At 50.0% G+C, this 24160-nt stretch overlaps 1 protein-coding gene across 4 annotated transcripts in view; it reads left to right on the top strand.

Moving 5' to 3' along the window:
- The window catches only part of WDR25 (WD repeat domain 25), a 121368-nt gene extending 101031 nt beyond the window's left edge, over nt 1-20337 (top strand). For all 4 annotated transcript variants that reach the window (XM_039884210.1, XM_039884211.1, XM_039884212.1 and 1 more), the window contains 3 exons: nt 16418-16588; nt 19154-19294; nt 19832-20337. In XM_039884210.1, the coding sequence (XP_039740144.1) occupies nt 16418-16588; nt 19154-19294; nt 19832-20053 (534 nt within the window). In that variant the 3' untranslated portion in view covers nt 20054-20337. The remainder of the gene's footprint in view (nt 1-16417; nt 16589-19153; nt 19295-19831) is intronic.
- Nucleotides 20338-24160: the final 3823 nt, after the last annotated feature.

Below are 24160 nucleotides of genomic sequence, written 5' to 3' on the forward strand. Positions count from 1 at the left end.
ACTCCTTCACACCGTCGATATCCAGTCCGTATCTAACTCTCCCTGATTACCTTGTAATCTCTCAAACAGTTGCCCTGTTCGAATCGGGACCCAAACATTTATTTGGTTGACAAGTCTCTGAAGTCTTGTTTAACCTGTAGTTTCGTCTCCTTCGTTTTTCTTGTAAGTTATTTATTGGTGAGTAAATTGATTGTTTCTCCTTCATGTTCCTGATTGCATCCCCTGTGGTGTCATTTAACGCATTCCTCTGTTCCCTGCCTGTCTTATAAACCGGGAGTGAGGGCCCGGCCTCGCTGCTTGCGCTGTGATGCGCATGCGCATCACCTGGGGGGCTCGTTACTCTAATTCTGACTCCGGGTCTGGAGCGAGGCCGCCGCAGGTGCCGTTCTAATGAGCTCCCAGGTAACGCCGAGGCTGCCGTTCCGGTGCTTTTTCTTTTCCTTTTCCTTTTGCTTTTTCGTTTTCCTTGAGTACCAGGGATCTAGGTAGAGACTTGATAAGACTCAAGGATTTCTTTTTTCTCTGTTTCAAGAATATCCGATCGGATCCAGACTCAGTTTCTCGGCAGGAACAGTGCATAGGCGGAGGTGCACACTTGTGGGAGGAGGTGCCTGATGCCTGGTGGAACCGCTCCTAGTGATGCTGCGATTGGCCAGGCGTTCGGGTGCTGTCAGCCCGGAGCCTCCGTTCTAAGGTCCCCACCTGCTTGTCACCGAATGGTGGTGGTGGTTACTAATGACCATTGCCCAGATCCGTGAAGCCATTACAGGTTGCGGGACAGTGCTCTGTTCTTTAACAAAAGCTTAGCTTTTACTTCCATACCCGGAGGTTAGGAAAGGCGGGAGGAGGCTTGAATGTTCTCCTTTATTTACAAGTTTTCAGAATAGAGAGTCGTTTCTCTGGCATTCTCCAAAGGTAACTAATTCGTTTTTCTTTCTTTTTCTTTTTTGAGTATCCTTAGGAAGTCATGATCTATATGGCATTCGATGGGTCTCAGTCAGGCGTGGCTGTTGTCACTGATCCAGTCAGTGTTCGGTTCGCCCTCCATTCGGTGAGCAAGCCTCTTTAATGGGCTCCCGAGTCTCTTTTAATACCCGCTCTGCTGAGGTGTGACTCACGTACAGTTGGGCGCCCCTTCAGAGTGCACTGTTCCCTTGTTTTGACAGATGTCTGCGTCCGCGGAGCCACCGCCACAGTCACGATCCGGAGCGTTCCCAGCCCTGGGAAGTGCCCTCCTGCCCCTTTGCTGCGACCCCCTCCTCTTCTTCAGTCCCTTGGTACCCCCTGGTCCCCTCGGTCGCTAAAGGACAGTTTGCCTGTTTCTGGACTTTGATGTGCACGGAACTGTGCAGTGGGCACGCTTTTGTGTCGACGTCTTCGAGTCAGCGTGCTGTCTCCCGGGTTCACCTGTGTAGGTGTATGTCCCGGCACTCCTTGTGGTCACAGTTTGTTTATCCATTTACCTGTTGATGGACATTTTGGGTTGGCTCCAGTCTTTGACTTGTAAATGAAGCTGCTGTGAATATTCATGAACAAGTCCTTGTGTGGATGTATATCTTCATCTCTCCCAGCTACACCGGGAGTTAACTGCTAAGCGGTATGGTACGCGAATGTTTAAATTTGTCATAAATTTCCAAGCTCTTGCTTAAGTGGTTTTACCATGCCGCATTCCCATTAGCGGGATAGGAGGGCGTCAGTGCTCGGTCTCACCAGCCCTCGGTATTATCAGTCTTTCCGATCCTGGCCATTGTAGTGTGCAGCAGGATCTGACTGTGGCTTTCATTGCGTTTCCCTGATGTCTAGTGATGTTGAGCATCTTTCCATGGCCTTACAAACCATCTGAGTTTCTTCTTTTGTGAAGGGTCTATTCAAATCTTTTGCCTGTTTAAGATGATGTTGATGATGAGGAGGAGGAGGAGGAGGAGGAGGAGGAAGAGGAAGTTGCGGGAGTTCTTTATATAGTCTGGGATTATTTTCTGCCATTCCCTGGCCTTTTGTATTCTATCTTAGGAATCTTTGCCTACTCTAAGGTTGCAAAGATTTTTCTCCCATGTTTTCTTTTACAAGTTTCATAGTTCTCCCTTGTACTTTTAGGTCTGTGATCATTTTGAGTTAATTTTTGCGTACGGAATGAGGTGAAGTTTGTTTATTTTTATGTGGAATCCTCAGTTTCAGCACCGTTTGTTGAAAAGGCATTCCTTTTTCCACTAAGCGCTTTCGAACCTTTCTTTGAAAATTAATTGGCCGTATTTGTGTGGGTCTCTTTCTGTATTCTCAATTCTGTTCCATTGATTGATTTATCTGTTCTTTCACCAATACCACACTCTCTTGGTTATTGTAGCTTTATAATAATTCTCGAAATTGGATAGTACAAGCCTTCCAACTGTGTTTTTCTTTTTCAAAGTTTTTCTGGTTATTCTAGGTTCTTTATATTCCCGTTTTCATTGGTCAGTTTCTAAAAAAAAAAAAAGAAAAAAGAACCTACTGGTATTTTAATTAGGATTGTGTCCAGTATACAGATCAATTTTGGGAGAACTGACATCTCAACGATATCGAATCTTCTCATCCATGAGCATAGTATATTTTTTCTGTTTATTTAGGCCTTTTTTATTTTCTCTCAGCAATGTTTTGTAGTTTCCAGTGTTCAGATGTTGCACATATTGTGTTAAATTTATTCATGATTTTGGATACTATTGTGAATGAAATTTTATTTTCAATGTCATTTTCCAGTTGGTTGTTGCTAGTACAGAGAAATGCTATTTCCTTTCTAATATAGCCGGCCCTCTGTATCCACGGGTTTTGTATCTACGGATTCAACCAATTGCAGATGGAAAACAGTATTTTTGACCCACTGTTGGGCGTCTGTGGATGCGGAGGGTGGACTGAGCGCATTGCTCCATGTCCCCTGATCTAAGGCTCTTGAGCATCTGTGTCCTCGGGGGGTCCTGGAACCAATCCCCACAGATACTGAAGGGTGACTGTACTGGCCTCGTATCCTGTGACCTTACTAAATCCACTTCTTAGTCCAGTAGCTTTCACACAGATGACTTAGAAATGTCCCTGTACACGATCGTGTTATCTGTGAATAACACAGTTTTACTTTCCCAATGTGTACGCATTTATTTCTTTCTCTCGCTATAATGCAGTGGCTAACACATCCAGTGCGATGCTCAATAAAAGGAACGAGACCGAACGTCCTTGTCTCTCTCGTCCCTGATCTTGTGGGGAGAGCATCGGTCTTCACCAGTCTTTAATGGCACCCGGTGTCGTCACCCTCCAGTCCAAAGAACTGTCTTTAACATTTCTCGTAGTACAGGTTTGCTGCTGGTGAATTCTTTCAGTTTTGATCAAAAAAGTCTTTATTTTGCCTTCATTTTTTTTTTCCTTGTCAGCCCTTTTTAAAAAATACATTTATGGAAATTAAATTGACATACAATAAGCTGCACAGATTTGAGGGGTGCAGCTTCAGAAGTTTTGACATATGTGTATATCCATGAAACCTTTACCACAATCAACACGAGTAACGTAGCCATCACTTTCAAACGTTTTTGTGGCCCTTTCATAATCCCTTCCCCCTACCCCAACATGAGACACTTGTCTTCAGCTGACCACTGATCCGTTCCCCATCATTATAAATTAGTTTTCACTTTCTAGAGTTTTTGTGTAAATAGGGTCATATGGTATACGCTCTCTTTTGTGTGGCTTTTTTTCCAGCATAATTACTTCGAGACTGGTCCACGTCATCGTGTACATCAGTAATAGTTTACTCCTTCATATTGCTAAGTAATATTCTGTCGTAAGGGTGTGTCACAGCTTATCCACGTACCTGCCGATGGACACCGGGCCGTTTCGTCTTTGGTTTTTACAAATCCGGTGACCATGAGCATTCGTGGACAAGCCTTTGTGTGGACACGCGCTCTCATTTCTCTGGGTGTTGGACCGAATTGTGTTCCCCCTGCCCCCAATTCTGTGTCGAAGCCCCAGCCCCCAGTGTGACTGTGTTTGGAGACTGGGCTTTAAAGAGATAATTAAGGTTAAATGAGACTGTAAGGGTGAGGACCGGTGTCCTTGTAAGAAGAGGAAGAGACACCAGGCCACGTGGGGACACAGCAAGAAGGCACTGTCTTCAAATCGAGGAGAGTTCTCACCAGAAACCAACCCTCCCGGCACCTCCGTCTGAGACTTCCAGCCTCCAGAACTGAGAAAGTAATGTCCTTTAAGCCCCCTAGTCTGTGGTGCTTTGTTACGGCACCCCCAGCTGACCAGGACGCTGGATAAACCCCAGGATTGGAGTGTCTGGGTCGTGTGCTGGTGTGTGTTCAACTTGTAAAGAAACTGCCAGTTTTCCAGATGGTCGCACTATTTTACAGTCCCGCCAACATCGTGTGAGAGTCCGTTGCTCTGCATCTTAGCCAACGTTTGGTATGATCGATCTTTTTAATTTCAGTCATTCTAAAATGTACGTAGTGTGCCATTTCACTGTGGTTTTAATTTGCATTTCCCTAATGACTAATGATGTTGAACATTTTTTCATGAGGTTTTTTGCTTTCTCTACCTTTTTTTATTGAAGTATCTGTTCAGTTTATTTATTTATTTTTTTGCCCTTTTTTTTTTATGGGATCGTTTTTGTACTACTGAGTTTTGAGAGTTCCTTATATATTTTGGATATGAGACGTTTATCACAAATGTGACCTGCAAATACTTCGAGTTTATATGAGTGTATTTTCATTCCTATCAAAGTTTTTTTGAAGAGCAGATTTAAACATTTTCGATAAAGTCCATTTTATTAGTATTTTTCTCTTCTGAATCATGCTATTGGTGTCATCTTTTAGGAAATATTGCCTAACCTAAGGCCACAAAGATTTGCTCCGGTTTACTCCCAGAAGCTGTATAGTTTTAGACTTTATACTAGTCTGCGGATCATTTCATGTTAATTTTTGTGTATAGTACAAAGGTTGGGTGGAAGTTCATGGTTTCTCATGTGGATATTCAATATTCTAGCAACATTTGTTGAAAACAGTGTCTATGCCTTTACGCCTCTGTGGAAAATCAGTTGACTGTGTAGGAATGTGTCCTCTCTCTTCTCCATTGCTTTCTATGTCTTACACCAATATCCCATTTTTTTGCATTATCGTAATCTTATAATGAGTCTTGAAATCACGTAGTGTAAGTCTTCCAATTTTTTCTTTTTCAAAATTGTTTTGACTAGGTTCTTCGCATGTACATTTCAGTTTTACAATCACTTTGTTAATTTCTGGAAAAAAAAAAAAGACAACTCTGCTTGAACTTTGAATAATATTTAACCTCCAGATCAGTTTGGGAGAGAATTGAATTCTGAACAATTTTGAGTCTTCTAATCCACGATCGTAGTATACTTCTCCATGTATTTAAATCGTCTTTAATTTTTCTCACTAGTGTTTTATAGTTTTCATCGTACTGCTCCTTCACATTTTTTTGTTAGATTTATCCCTAAGTACTTGTACTTTTTATGCTTGTATTTTTAAATTTAATTTCTGATTATACGTTGTTAGTATATAGAAATCCAGTGGATATTCGTAAATTCACCTTGAATTCTCAACTCTTCTAAGCTCATTTATTAGTCTAGTTGCTTCTTTGTGGATTCTGTTGGATTTTCTGCAAAGGTGATCATGTGTGAATAAAGGCAGCTTTAATTCTTCCTTTCCAATCTGGATGCTACTCCCCACTCCCTCCGCCCTCCTCCCTCCCTCCCTACCTGCTTCTCCCTTATTGCACTGGCTCCAGCCTCTAGAACAGTGTTGACTAGAAGTGATGAGGGTGGACATTCTTGCCTTGTTCTTAATCTTAGAGGGGACGTGTTCATTCTTTTTCATAGTTACCTGTGGTCTTGCTTTTAGGTTATTTTGTAGGTACCCTGATCAGTTTGAGGACATTCACTTTACTCGTAGTTTGTTGAGAGTTTTTATCATGAATGAATGAATGTTGGATTTTGTCAGATGTCTTTCTCACCTCTATCGAAGAGATGTTTGTTGTTGTTATTGTTGTTCTGTTAATATGGTAAATTTTGTTGATAGATTTTTAACTATTAAAGCAATTTTGCATTCCTGGGATAAATCCCACTCGATTATGATATATTATCCTCTATATAATTTGGGATTCTATTAGCTAAAATGTATTAGGAAATTTTATGTCTATGTTCATGAGGGGTGTTGATCTGTCCTTTTTTGTCGTAATATCTTTATCTGGTTTGGATATCAGAGTAACTCTGGCTTTATGGAATGACTTAGGGAATGTTCCTTTTCCTTCAATTTTCCGGAAAAGTTTGTGTAGAAATGATATATATTTTTTTCTCCTAAATATTTGCTATAATTGACTTGTGAAGCTATTTTGGTGTAAAATTTTCTTCGTGAGAAAATTTGAAAACTTAAATTTATTTAGTAAATGTAGGGTTATTCCAGTTTTCTGCTTCTCTTTAAATGACCTTTAGTAGTTTGTGTCCTTCAAGGAATTTATCCATTACATCAAAGTTATCTAATTTTTTTGACATAAAGTTTTCCACAATATTTTAATTATTTTTTTAATATTTGTATTAAAAAATACAAATCTGTAGTGGCGGCACCTCGTTTCCCTCACTCCCGTTATTGATAATTTGTATCTTTTCTCTTTTTCCTCTGATCATTCTTGCCAGAGGCTTTTCAATTTTGTTGAAAATACCAGATTATGGTTTCATTGATTTTTCATTTTTTTCTTTGAAAAAAATCATTGATTTCTTATCTTAATTATTTCCTTCTGCTTAAACCTTGGGTTTAATTTTATCTTATTTTTCTGATTTCTTCAAGTGGAAGTTGAGGTCCATGTTTTGAGACCCTGTTCCTTTCTGTAATAGATGTTCAGTGCTATTAACTTCTCTCTAGGTTTTACAGTTGCAGTACGCGAGTGTTGATGTATAATTTTTCATTTTCCTTCAGTAAGAAGTGCTTTTGAATTACCTTTTTGATTTCTTCTTGATCCGTAGGTTTTTTTTTAGGAGTGTGCTACTTAGATTCCAAATACTTGGGAATATTCCAGATCACTCTCAGTAATTTCTAATTTAACTGCATTGTGGTCACAAAACATACAGAGTGTGTTTGAATCCTTTGAAACTTCCTGAGAGTTGTCGCGTGTCCTAGAACATGGTCTATATTGGTAGTGTTCTAAGGACAATTGAAAAGAATGTGTATTCCGCTGTCATTGGGTGCAGTGTTCTCTAATGTCAATTAGATCAAGTTGGTTGGTAGCGTTATTCAAGTCTTCTATATCCTTTCTGATATTTCTGTTTATTCTATTAGTTAAAGAGCGCTGGTTGAAATTTGTGACTACGAGAGTGGATTTGTCCTATTTACTTTTTAAGTTCTATTAATTCTTCATTTATTTCTAAGCTTTGTTATTCGCTGCATAAACACTTAGGATTGTTATGTTCTCCTGATGTGTTTAAATATTTATTTAAACACACACACTCTTTTATCATTGTGAAAAAACACTCTTTATCCCTGATAATATTCTTTACTCTGAGATCTACTCTGTCATTAACATAGGCATTCCTGGTTTATTCTGATGACTGTTAGCATAGTACATCTTTTCCCATCTTTTTACTTTAACTTATTTGTGTCCTTATATTTAAAGCATGTTTCTTGTAGGCCGCACTTAGTTGCTTATTAATCATTTATTTTAATTCTATATAACAGTCTTTGCCTTTGAACTGATGTAGTTATCCTGTTTTAATTTAGTATAATTATTGATATGATTGAGTTTAAATTTGTCATCTTGCTATTTTTCTGTTCATTCCGTCTATTCTTTTTGGTCTTTTTTCTGTTCCCCTCCTCCATTCTCTTGGATTAATTTAGTATTTTTTATTATTTCATCTTATCTCTTTTGTTGCTTTATTATCTGTACCTTTGTGCTGTGGTTTATTTTTAGTGGTTGCTTTAGAGTTTATAGTATAGTTCTTTTCTTATCGGTCTTCTTTCAATCATATTATAATTTTTTCCTGTGTAAGAACCTTACAACATTATACAGATTTTCAACTTTTCCCTTCAGGGTCTTTGTGCTATTGTTGGCATACGTTTTACTTGTACGTGTATTACAATACCCACGACACATTGTTATTATTTTCGCTAGAAACAGCGAATTACTTTTAAAATATTTTAATGACAGAATAGTATTTTATATTTCCCTTTATATTTACTATTTTCATTGCTTTTCGTTCTTTAGTTTAGACTCAGGTCTGGTATAATTTTCTTTCTGCCTTAAGGACTGATAATTTTTGTTTTCAACAGTCATGCGTATTGCAAAGAACCTACCTGGAGAAAAATAGTCTTTTATATTTACCCAGTCATATACCATTTCTGTTACTCTTCCTTCCTGAAGTTTTTCTTCATCCTGAAGAACCTCCTTTAGCATTTGTTTTAGGTAGAACAGGTGTGCTGATGACAAATTCAGTTAGTTTTTTTTTTTTCCATCTGTCAGAGTCTTTATTTCACCTTCATTCCTGAAGGATATTTTTGCTGTCGCTAAAATTCGAGGTTGACACTCCTTTCTTTTAGCATTTTCAATGTGTTCCACCAACTTTTGGCCTCCGTAGTTTCTGATGAGAAATCCATAGTATTTCAAATGATTGTTCATGTAATGCTTCATTCCTCCCCCCACCCCCGCCCCGCCCTGGGTGTTTTCAAGACTTTTTCTTTGAGGTTTTCAGGAGTTTGATTATGTGTGTCAGAGCTTTTTGGCTGTTTTGATTTTGTCTTCTTTGTGGCTTGCCGAATCTCTTTACTTTGTAAATTTATGTCTTTCACTAAATGTGGGCACTTTGGATCAATATTTATTTAAACACACACACACTGCGCTCTTTCCCCTCCCCTTCAGGAACTATATTGACAAAAATATTTAATCTTTTGATATTATTGTACTGGTCCGCAAGGCTTTGCTCATTTTCGTTTCAGATCTAATTATTTTTATTGCTCTATCTTCAAGTTCACTGAGTCTTTTTGTCACTTCCATTTTGTTATTGAGCTTATCCCATGATTTTTTTCTTTTTCGATATAATCAATTTTAAAATTTCTATTTAAAAATAGATCATTTGTTTCTCTGTTGAGACCATCTGTCCATTCATTTCAAGAGTGTCTGTCTCATTCAGGGTTATTCTAATGGCTCTTTAAATGTGCTTGATAATTGCGACATCCAGTCATTTAAGGCTTGACATCTATTGTTTCACTTTTCTCACGGTTACTGTTGGCATTTTCCTGGCACTTTATATGTCCAGTAATTTTGGAATGTATCCTGCACATTTTGAATATTATGTTGTAGGTCCTGGGCCCTATTGAAACCATGTGTGGAATAGTGATGTCTTAACAGGCGACAACCCCGTTAGATTCAGATCGCAAGTTCTTTCTGTCCTTCTGTGGGCAGGGGTTCCATTTTCAGTTCAAGTCCTTGTGATGCTGAGGCCCCGAAGGGTTAGTTCAGACTTGGGCAGGGGTTACATGGTACTTCCCTTCTCAAAGCTTTAGCTGTGCTTCATCGATTGTGTCCCATGCGTGTGAAGCTTAGGGATTGTCCTGGGTCGCCTGTCGGTTCATGCATAGGGGCACTAGGGGCTTCCCTTCTCAGCTCTCTCCTGGGATTTCTCCCTCGTTCCCTGGCTTCCCAGAGCCTCCTTTCCTGGCTCTTCTTCCCAGAGAGATGGAGTCCCGTCAGAGTGCTGGTCTCCTGCCTCATCACACAATGTCTACAGCTGGGATCCCTTTCAAGGCGAAGTGGCTAACGTTGGAGAAAATAGAGGGAAAAAGAACATGGCTTTCCCTCTTACTGTTTCCGTAGTAGTGGCCCTTTCTCCTAGTTCTTCTATTCAGTTTTTTCCCCTCTGGGTTTTAGGTACTCGAGTTGCACCCCTAGTTCTGCCGTTGGGGCTGGAGTCTGGGCAGGGCTGGGAGAGCAAGACAGAGACACCTTTTAAAATTTCCTCTATGCTCTCTGGCTTACAGGGGCCCATTTTCTTCTTTCTTTGGCCAGGATGATGGATTTATTTCACAATTCTTGCCGTTCACGCTCACTGTGTAATTCCTTAATTCAATCAGTCTGTGGGTCAACGTCAGGAGTTAAAAGACCAAAGACCCTAAAAACCAAAACTAAAAAACCCACAAACCTAGAGCCTCGCTTGCCATACTTGTCTTTGTGCCAATGTTGACTTCCTCCCCCAACTCACCCGCTATTACTTACTTTTCAAAGTCTTCAGGTCGTTTTGCTTCTTGAATTTTGTCCAGAGTTTTTAGTCGTCATGTGTGGGAGAGGGTGAGAGGCCATAGTGGGCTTACTCCATTTGGAGCTAAAACTAGATTTTGTTCATTTAAGAAATTCAGTCTTTTTTTTTCTTTCTCTCTAGTATGTTTTGGATTATCTTGATTGCTGGTGCTCCTCTGGTCCCATCTGATGCTAACCCCATCTGATGTATCTTCTGCCACAACATTGCGTATTTCATTTCTCGACGTTCAGTGAGGGTCTCACGCATCCTCCATGTCTCCGCTTATCTTGGCGAGCCTCCTGTGCCTTCGCAGACGTGTGCTATATAGTTATAGTAACTGCTGCCACGCGCTGGCCTGTCATCTGTGCCGCTTGTGGGTTTGGGTGGGTTTGGAGACCAGGATCTGAAGGCTGTGGTTGGTCATTGTTTCTAGGCTCATTCTGTGGACAGAGCTGGGAAATGATTTTGTAATAACAAAATCATTTTTCTTAATAAAGAAAAATGCATCATTGGTACTACTGATTTTTCCAATTCAGATTTAGGATTACTGAGTTTTTCTTTCGTCTCTTTGCTATTATATATTTCTGATCTCTCTTATACTGAGACATTTGATTTATATCTGCCTTAATGCAATTTTTTTCGGTATATGTTGACACCAGCAGTGTAATTGACTGAAAACAGTTTAAGATTTCTTGCGGTTCTTTTTGTCCACACTGTATATCTAATTTGGATTTACCACCAAATTACTGGTTTTCTGTTCCTAATGTATATTCAGCTAAGGACCTACCATTAAATTACTATGCTTTAACATCTCTTAAAATAAATCCTATTTATGTGGTGAAGCTACCAGCTCAATATATAGTTACTTTCATTTGCTTAATTTTGCTTTCACATTTTAGAGACTGCTTTTAAAGTTAATTTTGTTGTATAACATTATAAAATATGTACATCATTCTGGAGAAGAGATTGGAAATCTATAGCTCCTGGGTCCAGTCTTGCCTGTGGACTGTTTTCGTATGGTCCTTGAGCTAAGAATGGTTTTTACATTTTTAAATGGCTATAACACACGCACACGCACACGCACACGCACACACACACATACACACACACACGCACCCAGTGACTATATGTGGCCCACAAACTCTGAAATATTTACTATTTGGTCCTTTACAGAAACTTCCTAAGTCCTACCTCCAACCTTATCTACTCCGTTCTGTTCTCTCCCTGCATCTAGAGGCAGCCTTTTTTCTTTATTTATCTTAGTTTCTGGTGTATCTTTCTCCTGTTTTTTAAGGTAAGCAAACACGCACATATGTTTACATCACGTCTTCCGTTTACTGTCCACCCTTTTCCTCTCCCACCTCACGCTTTTCACTGAACCGTGTATGGGGGGAGGGGCACCCCACAGCAGGCGGGGGGGTCGGCTTCATTCTTTTTTGCAGCTCCATGGCGTTCCGGACTGGGGAATCCTGAGGTTTATTTAACCGGTCCCTCCTTGATGTCCATTTGGGTCCTTCCGATTTTATTTTTACAAGTAGTGCTGCTTTGAATGGCCTTGTGCTTGTGTTGCTGGGGGGTTTGCCAGCGTCACTGTGGGATCAGTTCCTTCAGTGGGGCTGCTGGGCCACACATATTGCCGGATGACATGGGTTATTGTGCTCGGTGTTGCCCGAGTTCTAGCCCCAGGGATCGTACCCTTTCTCATTTCTGGCGTTGGTGTGTAGAGTAACTGATGCCCACCTCCCCTCCACCCCCCCCGACACACACACAATGGAGCGTGTGATCAAACTTTAGAATTTCGCTAATTGCAGTTGGGTATCTTCGTGTAATTTAAATTTTCATTTCTTGTGAGCAAGATCAAAGGACCAATTATGTTTCCTTTTATATGAACTCTCTGTTCACATCTGCTCATTTTTCTGTAGAGCTACTGATCATTTTCATCTGATTTTAGAAACTGTATATTAGGGATGGTGACCTTTGCCTCTGATATAAGTTGCAAATATTTCTCCCAATTGTCCTTCTTACTTTACTTATATACTTGTTTTTATGCCATGTAAGAGTGATGATGATGGTGATGATGATGATGGTGATGATGGTGATGATGATGATGGTGGTGATGGTGATGATGGTAATGGTGATGATGATGAAGACGATGATGATGGTGATTTTCATGTAGTCAGATTGATTCATCTTTTGTCTTATTGCTTCTGGCCTTGGAGTCATAGCCAGGAAAGTTTTCCCCTGGTCTCAGGTTATAGAAAACTTCATGTTTTCTTCTCACATTTTTATAGTTTATTTTTTTAATGTATGTTTCCGATTCTTTGTGAATTTGCCAACAGCGCTCTTTTTGTGTGTGCTGTCCTGTGTGATTGGCTACTTGTCCTTGTGTGAATTTAAATCCTAGAAAGGTCTTCCTTGTGCATAGACCTCTCATATCTTGGCATTTGAAAGAGACCGATTCGTTCATTTTCAGAGGGAAGGAATTGAAATCTGGGAAGAAGGGACTTGCCCAGGGCCTCACGGCTCCACCTGGGACTCTAGCTCTGGCCGGCTGGGGAAGAGAAGGTTTATGAGTGGTTGCTGCCTGTCAGCCACTGAGCCAGGCACGTCACCTTTGTTTACTTGCAAACCAAAGGTCTTGTTGTTGTCCCCACCTTACAGGTGTGGAGGCTGAGCCCGGAAAGGATAGTTGCTGGCCCAGGCCACGCAGCCAGTGACAGAGCGGCAGGCTCAGATGCCCAGGCGTCTGCCTCCCACTGGGGCGGGAGAGGCCCCCGCCAGCCTCTCGGGTGCCGACGTGGTGTTGAGTGCTGCTCTTTACTCCCACCCCGGCATGGTCTCGGAGCCCCCTGGGAGATCAGGTTCCCTTTGCCTCCATGTCCCGGCCACAGGAGTGCCCCGTGAGTTGAATGTCACCCCCCAGGGTGCCTGCTGGAGCCAGAGGCAGCAGCTCCATGTGGTCCCTCAGCCCAAGTGCCATCATGTCACTGGCAACCAGAGGCCTCCAGGTCAAGACTTTCCAAGTTCTCCTTTTGTTCATTCGTCTGTTTGCTTATCCACTCATCCATTTACCCAGCCGTTAGTTCACTGCACCTCACTGATGCAGTGTGCAGACCCAGTGCTTTCCAAGGGCGACCCAGAAATGTGACAGACGTTCATCCCCAGGAGCTCATAGTCCTGTGGGGTAGGGAGGTGGCATGGGCAGTCAGCTGAGGGAGCACCGTGTCCTGTGGGGGCCCAGAGCACGTCTCCCCTCCCCCGCCCTTCAGGTTTGCGTGCAGAGGACTGGCGGGTGTGGCGAGGGGGCCCGGTGCCAGCAGTGCTTCGAGGCGCGGGGGCTCGCTTGTTGTCCGGCCGGGCTCCCGGTGGCGATGGCCCTGAGCAGGCCCAGAGGAGAAGGGGATGCCCTGGGCACACGCGTGGCCTGGCCTGCGCCCCCGCCCCACGCACTGTGGGAGTGGCCAGGACCCACGGAGGGAGAGCTGTGCCCTCACGAGAACCACAAGCGGCCCGGTGACCCAGGTGTGTCTGGTGGGCCAGGCAGTTGGCAGATTTTCAGGCCATCAGGTGATTTTCATCGCAACCGAATGTGTTACGATCACGTCTTCCACTTTCCCCGAAGCCGCAGACCTTCGGCCAAGTAGCTGCCTCCCCAGCAGAGTTCCCGGTGCCACCAGCGTCCGGCCAGGCTCCCTCCCGGATCCAGCTGGTCAGGCCCGCGCGCCCCACGCCCCTGAGATGGGGGCGCCGGCTGTTGGTGTAATTAAGGTTGCCGTAAAACGCTCCAGCTGGACTCACGAGCGGCTCCCCGGCTCCTGCCGGCCCGGGCAGTTGCAAGGCGAGTAAGTCGCGCTCAGCAGCGGTCACCGCAAAGGTCGGCCTTTACCTGGGCGACGTCGCTGGCAGGGATCACCGTGACGTGCTGTCTCCCGCCAGCCGACTCTGTGCCGCCCTGATGCACCGGGCCATTTCCGTCCACCCTCTGGAAGCCTGTCTGGGGCGGCGGGCGGTGTTGATGGGGCACACAGGTGCTTCCGCGGTGGACAGGCCGAGGACCCCGGCTCCCTGCTGCTCTCTGGGCAAAGCTGCCTCCCGTGGTCGCTGTCACTATGAGGTGATCTGTGGGAACCCCCTACCAGTGGCTGGTGTTTAATGAGCACAGAGTGGGCAGCCAGGAGGGGCCCCCTGGATCTGTGTTCCCCGAGCCCCACCAGGAATCGAGGTGCTGCCGCTGGAGGCGGCTGAGGCACAAAGGCCTGAACCTGACCGCAGGGGCTCACAGCCCTGCCAGCACGTGTGGGTGCCACCAACCTCCATTGTCTATGGCTGGTGGGGCACCGGGGGCTGCTGTGTGTCCCCCGCCACCGGGCTGCGTCCAGGGACACCCGCTGGGCCAGACTTCCTCCTCTCCTGGCACGTGCTCCCGGCCGTGTTTGAGTCTCTGCTCCTCACCTGAGCTGTAGGGATGGACAGGGTGTCGCCAGACGGGAAGGAAGGCGTTCCAGTCCCACGTGGCCCAGGCGGGCGGGGACCTGGGGTGGCTAGTGCGGAGGGTGGCTAACAAGGGGAGACGCGAATGGCATGGCATAGGAGGGGCATTGGCTTTGGAGCGGTGAAGAAGAAAGCTCCAGGGCCATGGTGATGGGGCCTCCCCTCCCCCCACCTCCAGATGCATCCCAAACACCGCCTAGGGATGGCACCATTCCTGTGATTGGATGGCTGTGCAGCTCATCATAGCAGGTGTTGGGAGCTTCAGTGGAATGCCACGTCCCCTCCCAGGCACTAGACTGCTGCCCTGCTCCAGACCGGGCAGGCCAGAGCCTCTCATCCCTAGCTGTGCCCCTCCTGGCTGGGGGTCCACACTCTATGAGCCTTGGGGGTCCTCTGGAAGGGCCGAGTGGAGTCCTGGTGCGCGGAGGGAGGGAGAGAGGGAGGGAGGCCGGCAGCGGGCACTGCCCGCAGAGGAGCCACATGGGCCGGCCAGCAAGGGGCAGCCTGTCTCCCTGTCCTGTGCTCAGAGGCCTGCAGGGCTGCCCTCTCTCTCTGCCCCGACCACTCCTCCAGGTTCTGGAGGCCCACCCTGAAATCGTGCCAGCCGGGGGCTGCCTCTGAAGAGGCTCGGAGAAGAGCAGTTACTTGTTGCCCACCATCTGCCAGGAATCTGTCCCAGCAGTCACTGAGGCGGGACTGGCCAGCAGGAGACTGGGATGCGGGCTCCAGGGAAGCAGCTGCGGCTTGGACAGGCTCCACCCATCCTGGCCATGTGACCTTGAGCAAATCCCTGCCTCTCCCTGAGCCTCACTGTTCCTCATCTGGAGAATGGGTCTCCAACCCTGCCCCCATCTCAGTGCATGTATGGGGTGCCACATTTAATGTGAGTTTGACATATGTACACTTGAAGAGGGTGATAGTGAATGAAAGTCTGCAACATTTGAAAGGTCGTGAACTCCAGTTTTTTACAAAATGTGTCAAGATGGCTCACTTCTGGCCGGGGTGCTGAGCTGCCTTTATGCTCTGGCCACATGGTGACGCCCGGGGAGCAGGTCTACCGGCCAGGCCCGCAGCCGGCCCGAGGCACCGTGCCCTGGCCTGTTGCTCGGTACCATCGGCCCGCCGTGAGTTTGTTAAGTGGAGGTGCTGGTTAGTCCTGGTCCTGGGGACCCCATCCTGGTAGCTGCCACCGCCAGGCCAGCCGTCTCAGAGCGGAAGGTGGGCGTGAGAAAACGCTCTGCAGACAGTGTGACGACGCGGGACCCGCGATCATGGCAGTTTATGAGGCAGGAGGCTTTGGAATGTTGGCCATGATGCCAAGAAATAAAAATGCCTTCAAACCTGACCTGCCCGCCGTGGTTCTGGCTTTGTGGTCTCCAAGGACACTCACTCCCAGTGGTACAGCTACTGCTCCGGGGGCAGTAGGCTGGGGCTTTGTGAGCTTGCATCACGTCCCGTCTTCTGAAGCAGGACCCGCTCACAAGTGTGGCTCCAGATCGATGGGCGCCAGCGTTGTCCCTTAGGTGCCCTCGGCTGGGCTCGGTCCCTTCCTTCAGCACTCCCCTCACTAAGCCCTGCCCTCTGGGCCCCTGGTGGCCGACCCCTGCCCTCCCCGCGGGTGCTGCCCTGTGCTCCGGGGGCCGCCAGCAGGACGCGTGTCTGCTCTTGCAGGCGGTGAGAAGCTACAAGGCGACCGTGCAGCAGACCCTGGACGTCCTCTTCCTCCAGGAAGGCTCCGAGTTTCTGAGCAGCACAGATGCCTCGAGCCGGGACTCCGCCGATCGCACCATAATCGCCTGGGATTTCCGCAGTGCCGCCAAGATCTCCAACCAGATTTTCCACGTGAGAATTCCCGCTCGCCATCACTTTGAGTCTCAGCCACAGGACAGTCCGCATAGCCCCAGGCTGTCCGGGGTCCCAGCTCCTCCCCCGTGGGAGGTGGTTCAGCGATAGGATCTTCGGAGGCAGATTGGCTGCCTGAAATCTCTAGGGTGGGGGAAGGCAGGTTCAGGTCCAGGCCTGCCCGGAGACCCCTTCCCAGGCTTCCAGACCACAGCGACTCCCTGTCCGCCCCTCGCCCGTCCCTGCCCAGCGCAGCCCCGCCATGCGGTAAGGGCATGGAGGGCAGCCCAGTCCGGATGGACAGGAAGGTGGCCGAGCAGTCTGAGACATCCTTACCCCCCTCCACTGCCCCAGCCAGCCCACAGGTGTCCACCCTGTCCCTGCCGGTGGCTGTGGTAGGGGCTGTGACCTGGGAGTGCAGGCAGGGACGCTGGAGTCAGACCACTGTCATGACAGCCCTGGATTTACCACGTGCAAGCTGGGGCCTTGGCCCATTATTTGGTGTCTTTGATTTACATTTTTCTCTTAGAAAATCGAGGATGAGAATATTACTCGCCTCATAGTGTGGTTTTGAGAATTAAAAGAGAAAATGCTTATGAAGGGGCTAGCACAGTACCAGGCACAGAGCGTGCTCCATAAATGCACTACCTAACATCCTCACCATCACCATGATCACCACCACCGTCACCACCACGACCACCATCATCAGTACCACCATCATCACCATCAACCACCACCACCTTCATAACCACCATTTAATTATCACACCATCATCGCTGACATCACCACCATCCTTTAAGATTTCAAATAAGCCATGGCTAATCTCTTCGGTGCTCCCACTCTGAATTTAAACACACACACACACACACACACATCTATCTGTCTATCCATCTATCTAACTGTCTATCTATCTATCATCTATCATCTATCTATCTATCACCTATCTATCAATCATCTATCTATCATCTACCGTCTATCATCTATCATCTATCATCTATCCATCTATCTATCCCCATCTCAATCATCTATCTATCATCTATCAATCATCTATCATCTATCAATCATCTATCTGTCTGTCATCTATCTATCATCTGTCTGTCTGTCTCAGGTATACATACAGACCTTTTCCCTTCTTGCTTTTTTCTTCTGTTCTCAGGTGTTCTGAGTGACCCTAAGCAAGCTGCCTCCAGACCTCTACTCCAGGGCTCTAGTGCAACCTCTTGGGAAGGACGGGTCCCGGAGGGGGCTGGGCGGGGCATGTCTGGCCACCAGGGGTCCTGCCTCCAGCAGGCCTTGCGAAGTGCAGGGAAGTGAGCGAGGTGGGTGAGAGAGCTGCTTGCTGAGTGCTGGCCCTGCCACACTCACGCCTCCTCGTCCTCCCTGCGGTGGGCAGGCTCTCTGTGGGGTCATATCACGCAGGGAGCCCGTTAGGGGCCGCCGTGGCCTCCGTGACTCTGATGGGCACGTCCATCTGCAGCTGGGGTTCTCACTGGTCCCACTCTGCCCTCGGAGCCTGGGCTCATTAGAGAGTGAGGCTTAAGGGCAATCTTAGAACATGGACGGACGGACAGGTGCAGCTGAGGAGCGAGTTTCAAGGGCATTTCTGAGTGACCAAGTTCATCAAACGTAGATTTCCCCGTCTGTGTTTTGAACACTTTGTTCACGCACTCAACCTCTCGCTCGGCCATTAGCCTCCTCACTTACTGTTTGTTTTGGCCGTGTGGGACCCTGGGCTGGGCTGGGCTGCTGCCGAGGGCTTGCTGTGGAGGTGGGGGGGATGGGCACGAGATTCGTTCTCTACCGCTGTGTCACACATGACCACAGACTCGGAACGTCCGCCCTCACAGTCCTGGAGTTTGCAGTCAGTGTCACTGGCTGGAGTCGGGCATTGGCGAGGCGCGCCCCTTCCGAAGGCGCCGGGGTGTGGCTGTGCCTCGCTCCTGGCGCATCTGCTGGCGGCTGGCGGTGCGTGGCTGTGGCTACACCCTCCCATCTTCACACCTTCAGACCTTTTCCATGTCTGATCTCCCTCTGCTTCCCTTGTGCACGGATCCACGTGACCGCATTTAGGGCAATACTATAGGATAATCACCCTGTCTCAACATCCTTAACTTAATTGCATCTGCAAAGACTCCTCCCTCTTTTTCCTGACGCATAAGGTGACATTCACAGGCCCCAGGAATCAGGATATGGATGTGTTTGGGGTGGGGAGCATTTTCAGTCTACCATGAGGGCCCTGAGCCAGGAGTGCAGGTGGCCCCTGGAAGCTGGGAAGTACAAAGAAAACAGATTCTCTGCAGCCTCCAGAGGGAACCAGCCCTGTCAACCTCTTGATTTTGGCCCGGTGAGACCCGTGTCAGACCTCTGACCTCCAGACTCTGAGATAATACATTTGTGTTGCTCTGAGCCACGAAGGTGTGGCAGTCTGTTGCAGCAGCCACAGGAAACTCATAGGGACCCCTGAGCCCAGGTCCGGGAGGAAGGCACGGGCCCCCGAGCAGAGCGCGGGGCGGCGGCGGGCAGAAGCCGCCGGCCGATCTCCTCTGTGTGGCCCTGCCGTTTCAGGAGAGGTACACCTGCCCCAGCCTCGCCTTGCACCCGCGGGAGCCTGTGTTCCTGGCGCAGACCAATGGCAATTACCTGGCCCTGTTCTCCGCCGTGTGGCCCTACCGGATGAGCAGAAGGCGGCGCTACGAAGGGCACAAGGTACCCTGTCCCTGTCCCTGTCCCCTGGTGGAGAGTGGAGAGCTGAGCACCGGTCCCGGGCCTCCTGCTGGACAGTGTCAGCAATGGACTTGGGGCCCCAGAGTGCACAGACCCTCCGTCCAGCAGGCCCTACTTTCTGCTTCCCAGGTGACCACGTGCTGTGTGGCCTGGTGTCCCCTCAAGGCCCACCAGGCCCCAGTTGCTGGATAGGAAAGGTTTCCCCTGATTTGCTGGCTGGCATGGACTGGTCACGGGGTGGGTGTTTCTAGCTCTGCCCCCTTCCCCCCTGGGGCCTGCCTCCCTAGGAGGAGGAGGCCGGACACGGTCAGCGGTACTGGAATTGTTCCAGCAGATTCCATGAACCAGGCTTGCGGAATGACCCGCACCAGGACCCCAGCCTCTCGGAGGAGCCTGGGCTTTGCCCGGGTCCCGTGTGTGGCCCAGCCCTGCTTGTGGGGGCCCCTCTGGAGGGCGGGCGCCTCGGAGCACCCGTGGAGTGGCCCACTCACCCGCCGTCACCCTCTGTCACCCTCGCAGGTGGAAGGCTACTCCGTGGGCTGCGAGTGCTCCCCGGACGGCGACCTTCTGGTGACGGGCAGCGCGGACGGCCGGGTCCTGCTCTACTGCTTCCGCACCGCCAGCCGAGCGCGGACGCTGCCCGGGCACGCGCAGGCCTGCGTGGGCACCGCCTTCCACCCCGTGCTGCCGTCCGTCCTCGCCTCCTGCTCCTGGGAGGGCGACGTGAAGATCTGGCACTGAGCGCCCCAGCGCGGGCCCCTCTGGATGCCGGCCGGGCCCCGGGCTCCCCTTCTTCTTCGGGGTGGGTGGGAGTGAATGCTGAGGTTGGCTTTGGGGTCAGACCTGGGTGGAAGCTGCCTCCACCACCCTGTGAGCCCCAGTTTCCTCATCTGTAAAAAGGGGACAAGAACCCTTTCGTCTCAGGGTTGCGAGGTCTGCGTTGGTGAGAGGACCAGGCGGGGTGCCGGGGATCGATGCGCAATAAACGTGACTGTGCTGCTTTCTCAGGTCATTCCAGCCACGAATGAGCGTCCGCAGCTCCTCTCACCCCCCCTCCCCACCCGCAGGCCCGCTGGAGGTCCGGAGCAGAATGGGGGGGCTCGGGGTGGGGGTGGCCCCGCTCCGCTCATCCCAATGGGGGTGCCCGGGGCAGCGGGGGCTCTGACACTCAGGTCTGCCCTCAGGGGCCCCATGCCAGAGCACGGCAGGCCCAGCCGGCTCAGGCCCAGGCCCCCCTCTGCCTCCCCATGAAGCGTGGCCCGCTGGCCCCTCTGGGCGCCTCCTGGCCCACTGCCAGTCAGCCGCGCATGCCGCCCATGTGAGTGCGTCTGCCCCAGGTGAGGGAGTGGTATGGAGAAGCACCAGGCCCTGGAGGAACCTCATAGAATTGGGCAGGGGAGACCCATCTGCTCGGGCATCTGGGCAGGAGGAAGACCCAGCCGCTGGGATCTGGGCAGGCTGATGAGCACTACACCCCACCAGGACTGTCAGTGAGGGGCTGCCCCAACAGCCCAAGGATACAACAGCAGACGAAGTTGGGGCCCACAGGTGCTGTGGCTCACAGCAGAGGGGTCCCTGTACTCTTGGAAGGCTTCCTGGAGGAGGCCGACCGTGATCTGGTGAGGAGGGTGATCCCAGCAGGAGAATCTTCAAGGAGATGCAGAGGACCTGAGGAAGAGGCCCATGGGCAGGGGCGGGGCGCCACGGGGTGGGTTCCGGGCCCAGCTCTGCTCCGAGGGTGACTGTCCCAAGTCTGGTTATTGTCCATGCTGGTCACCTGGGACCAACCAACACCCTGACCCTCCTGGGGAAGGGGACTTCTTGGGCTCCCTGGAAGCCACTGTGGATTTGGTCTCTCCACTGAGCGCCCGCAGGGCCCAGCTGGCTGCAGCCCCCTTTCCTCAGGCGACTTTCTCGGGAATAATGGCCGGTGAGCTCTGTGCCTTTATCTGCTGCTTTCTCCAAACGCTTTCTCCCCAAGCGCCTTCTTAAAGGCTCACTCTGATCCTCTACAAGGTGGTAGGGAGTTCACTATTTGCAATTTTAAAACAAGGAAGCTAAATTTAGAAAGTGCGGAGCAGGAATGAGAGAGAAGTGTGGGCCGTCCCCACACCCACCTTCCCGGGCTGCCTGCTCCTCACCTCACCTGCCCATCTGAACCGTGCATCCGAGGCCACCAGGGAGAACAGGACCATCCGGAGAGGCCGGGCCTGGCCAGGGCCGTGACTCTGGGGAATGAGTGGAGCTGACCTCGCAGCCCCCTGAAGGGGGGGCGTGGTCCCCACCTGCTGGTGGAGGGCAGAGGGGTGTGCCCAGGGTCCTCTGACTCCAGAGCCTGGGCTCTTCTCCTCCCTTGGGACCCCCTCCTTCGGCCCCGCCTGGGGCTCTCCATGGGACCATCACCTGTCTAGGGGCCTCTGGGAATCTCAGTCACTGTCCTCAGGCTCCAGGGGGGACACTCTACACTGCCCTGCTGGGGGCTGAGAGGGAACGTACATGGACAGGTGGGCAGATGGCGGGTGTGTGGATGGGACCCCACTGGGGTACAATAGGATTTCGAGTGAAGGGAGAAGGGGCGGTTGGTTGAGGAGGGCATCCCACACCAACTGCGGCTGGCTCTGGGGGCCATGGCAGAACAGCTCTGTGAGGTCTGGAGGCCTTAAAGGGGGGCCTCAGGCTCCGAGCTGACAATGTGGGGCCAGGACCCTGAATCCGAGAAGGGCCTGTGGTCCAAGCCGCATAGCCCTTGGGGTTCCCAGCCCAGCTGCCCCGTTACATGGCTGACCCGGGGGTGGAGGGCTGCAAGGCTCGCACTCCCCTCTGGGAATACTTCCTAATGAGCACCTGCTGGGTGCCAGGGGCTGTGTTTTCCCTCCACCCTCCTCCTGGCCCCTAGTTCAGTGAAGGTGGCTTTCCCCAGGTGCCCACGGAGAAGTGGCCTGAGACTCCCAAGCCTCTCCACAGTGCCCTCTGGCTCGGGGGCCCTACTGCCGATGGTGCAGCTGTTCTTGGGAAGGCAGCCAGGCAGCAGCAGGTCGAGGCCTCCCCTCCTTGGGGTCGCCTGGCAAGAGGCAGGGCCACCTTGGAGACATGGAGTTGTGAAGGGAAGGCATGCACGAAGGCCGAGGTCGGTGGCCTGCAGGAAGCGCCAGGCCCCTGGGAGAAGCAGGCACGGAGCCCCCTGGAGGCAGGGCCTGCATCCTAGGCCTTGCGGAACCCCACAAGTATATTCTCAGGGCATCGATAAACGTGTCAGAGATAACTGGGCACACAGAGAAACAAGGCCACGTGCGGGGGGACCAAGAGAAACATCCACACAGAGCCCCGGGGTGACAGGGCTAGAGGCAGCGAACCGCTGTGCCCGCTACGTTTAAGGAAATAAAAGACAAACTTGGAAATATCTCCAGGGGATAGGAAACTTAGAAAGTAGCATAGTGGGTTTGTAAAACAACCCGATAGAACTTCTAGAAACGGAAAACATTAGTAACAAAGTAAAACCTCAGTGGCTGTGTTTGGTAGCTGACGGGACACGGGAGAGAGTTAGTGAAGACAAAGTGTGCAGGCTGAGCACGTGGTCACACGGGAGAGAGGGGTCCGGACAGAGAGGACACAGGAGGAGGAAAGGAGAGAGTGGGCAGAGGAGCCGACGAAATACACCAATCCGGATACGGGACGGACCCCTGAGTATTCCTAAGAAGGACAGATCCATGGCCAGACACCCCTCAGGGGAGCTGCAGAAAACCCCGTCAAAGGCAACCAGAGAACAAGACAGATTCCCCTCCCCCACAGAGAGGCAGCTCCCGGGGCCACCGCTGGTGAGGCCCCACACCAACGGGAAGCCCTAGGACGGCACAGACGGTGTCCCCGGGAGGAGAGGGTGGCAGGTGACGTTCTCCTCATTGAGTACACCCTTCTGAAACGGGGCAAAATAAAGACGTCTTCAGAGAAATAAAAACTGGAGAATTTGTCACCACGCTAAACGAAGTCCTAAGGGATCTTTAGGCAGAAGCCAGGTCTGAGACACGGGAAAGCGGGGGACGGGGGCGTCTAACGATGGGAACGCTGTGTGAGGGGACAGTAATAACGTCTAACGGTCAGAAGACGGGGAGGATTCAAACTCTGGACCGTGAGACCCGGGGTGGGGGAAGGAGAGTCCTCACGAGCCCGCCCCGGCTGCCGGGCGGTGAGAAGAAAGAGCCCGAGCCCCAGTTCTTTCCACCGATGTCGTTTATTAATGAACGTAAAACAGCGCTGAGCGAGACGGCATGCATGGCAGACGACAGGAGAGCAAGCCACGGAAACGGAGTCGGGGCCTCGCCGCGTCTGAGGTAGAGCGAGGCGGTGCCAGGGAGCGGGACTCTGCGGGACGACGGGCCGCGGAAGAGCTCGGGGAGGTGCTGGCCACACGGCGGAAACAGCTTAAAAACAGTCCACGTCCCTCCACCCGTTCCGGTTCCCCTCTTTGTGGACAGAGCTTCGGGGTTCCCTTGTCACTGGCTTGCTGGGTGTCCCCGCGGGACACCATCCTTCCCTCCAAGGGGCAGGCCCCACTCGCCCTGACCCGAAAAATAAAGGAGCTTTGTGTTAAAACGCCAAGGCTGCCATCCAGGGAGCTGGAGGCCAAGTGCGTTAAGAAAGACCCTTTTTCTCTAGAAAAATAGTTTCGCTTTATAAAAGGGGGGGACGCTCATCCCAGGTGGGGGAGGGTGTTGGCGCGTGGAAACGTTCTCGGGGAGCTCCGTCGCGGTGGGGCTGGGGCGGACAGACAGTCCTCGGGGTTCGGCCGGTGGAGACGGCAGGGCCGGGGAGGGCGGGGGTCGGGGGGAAGGCGGGCCAGCCCCTCGGTGC

This window comes from Pteropus medius, unplaced genomic scaffold, assembly GCF_902729225.1.
Source record: "Pteropus medius unplaced genomic scaffold, Ma_sr-lr_union100, whole genome shotgun sequence".
In the NCBI taxonomy this organism is placed as follows: domain Eukaryota; kingdom Metazoa; phylum Chordata; class Mammalia; order Chiroptera; family Pteropodidae; genus Pteropus; species Pteropus medius.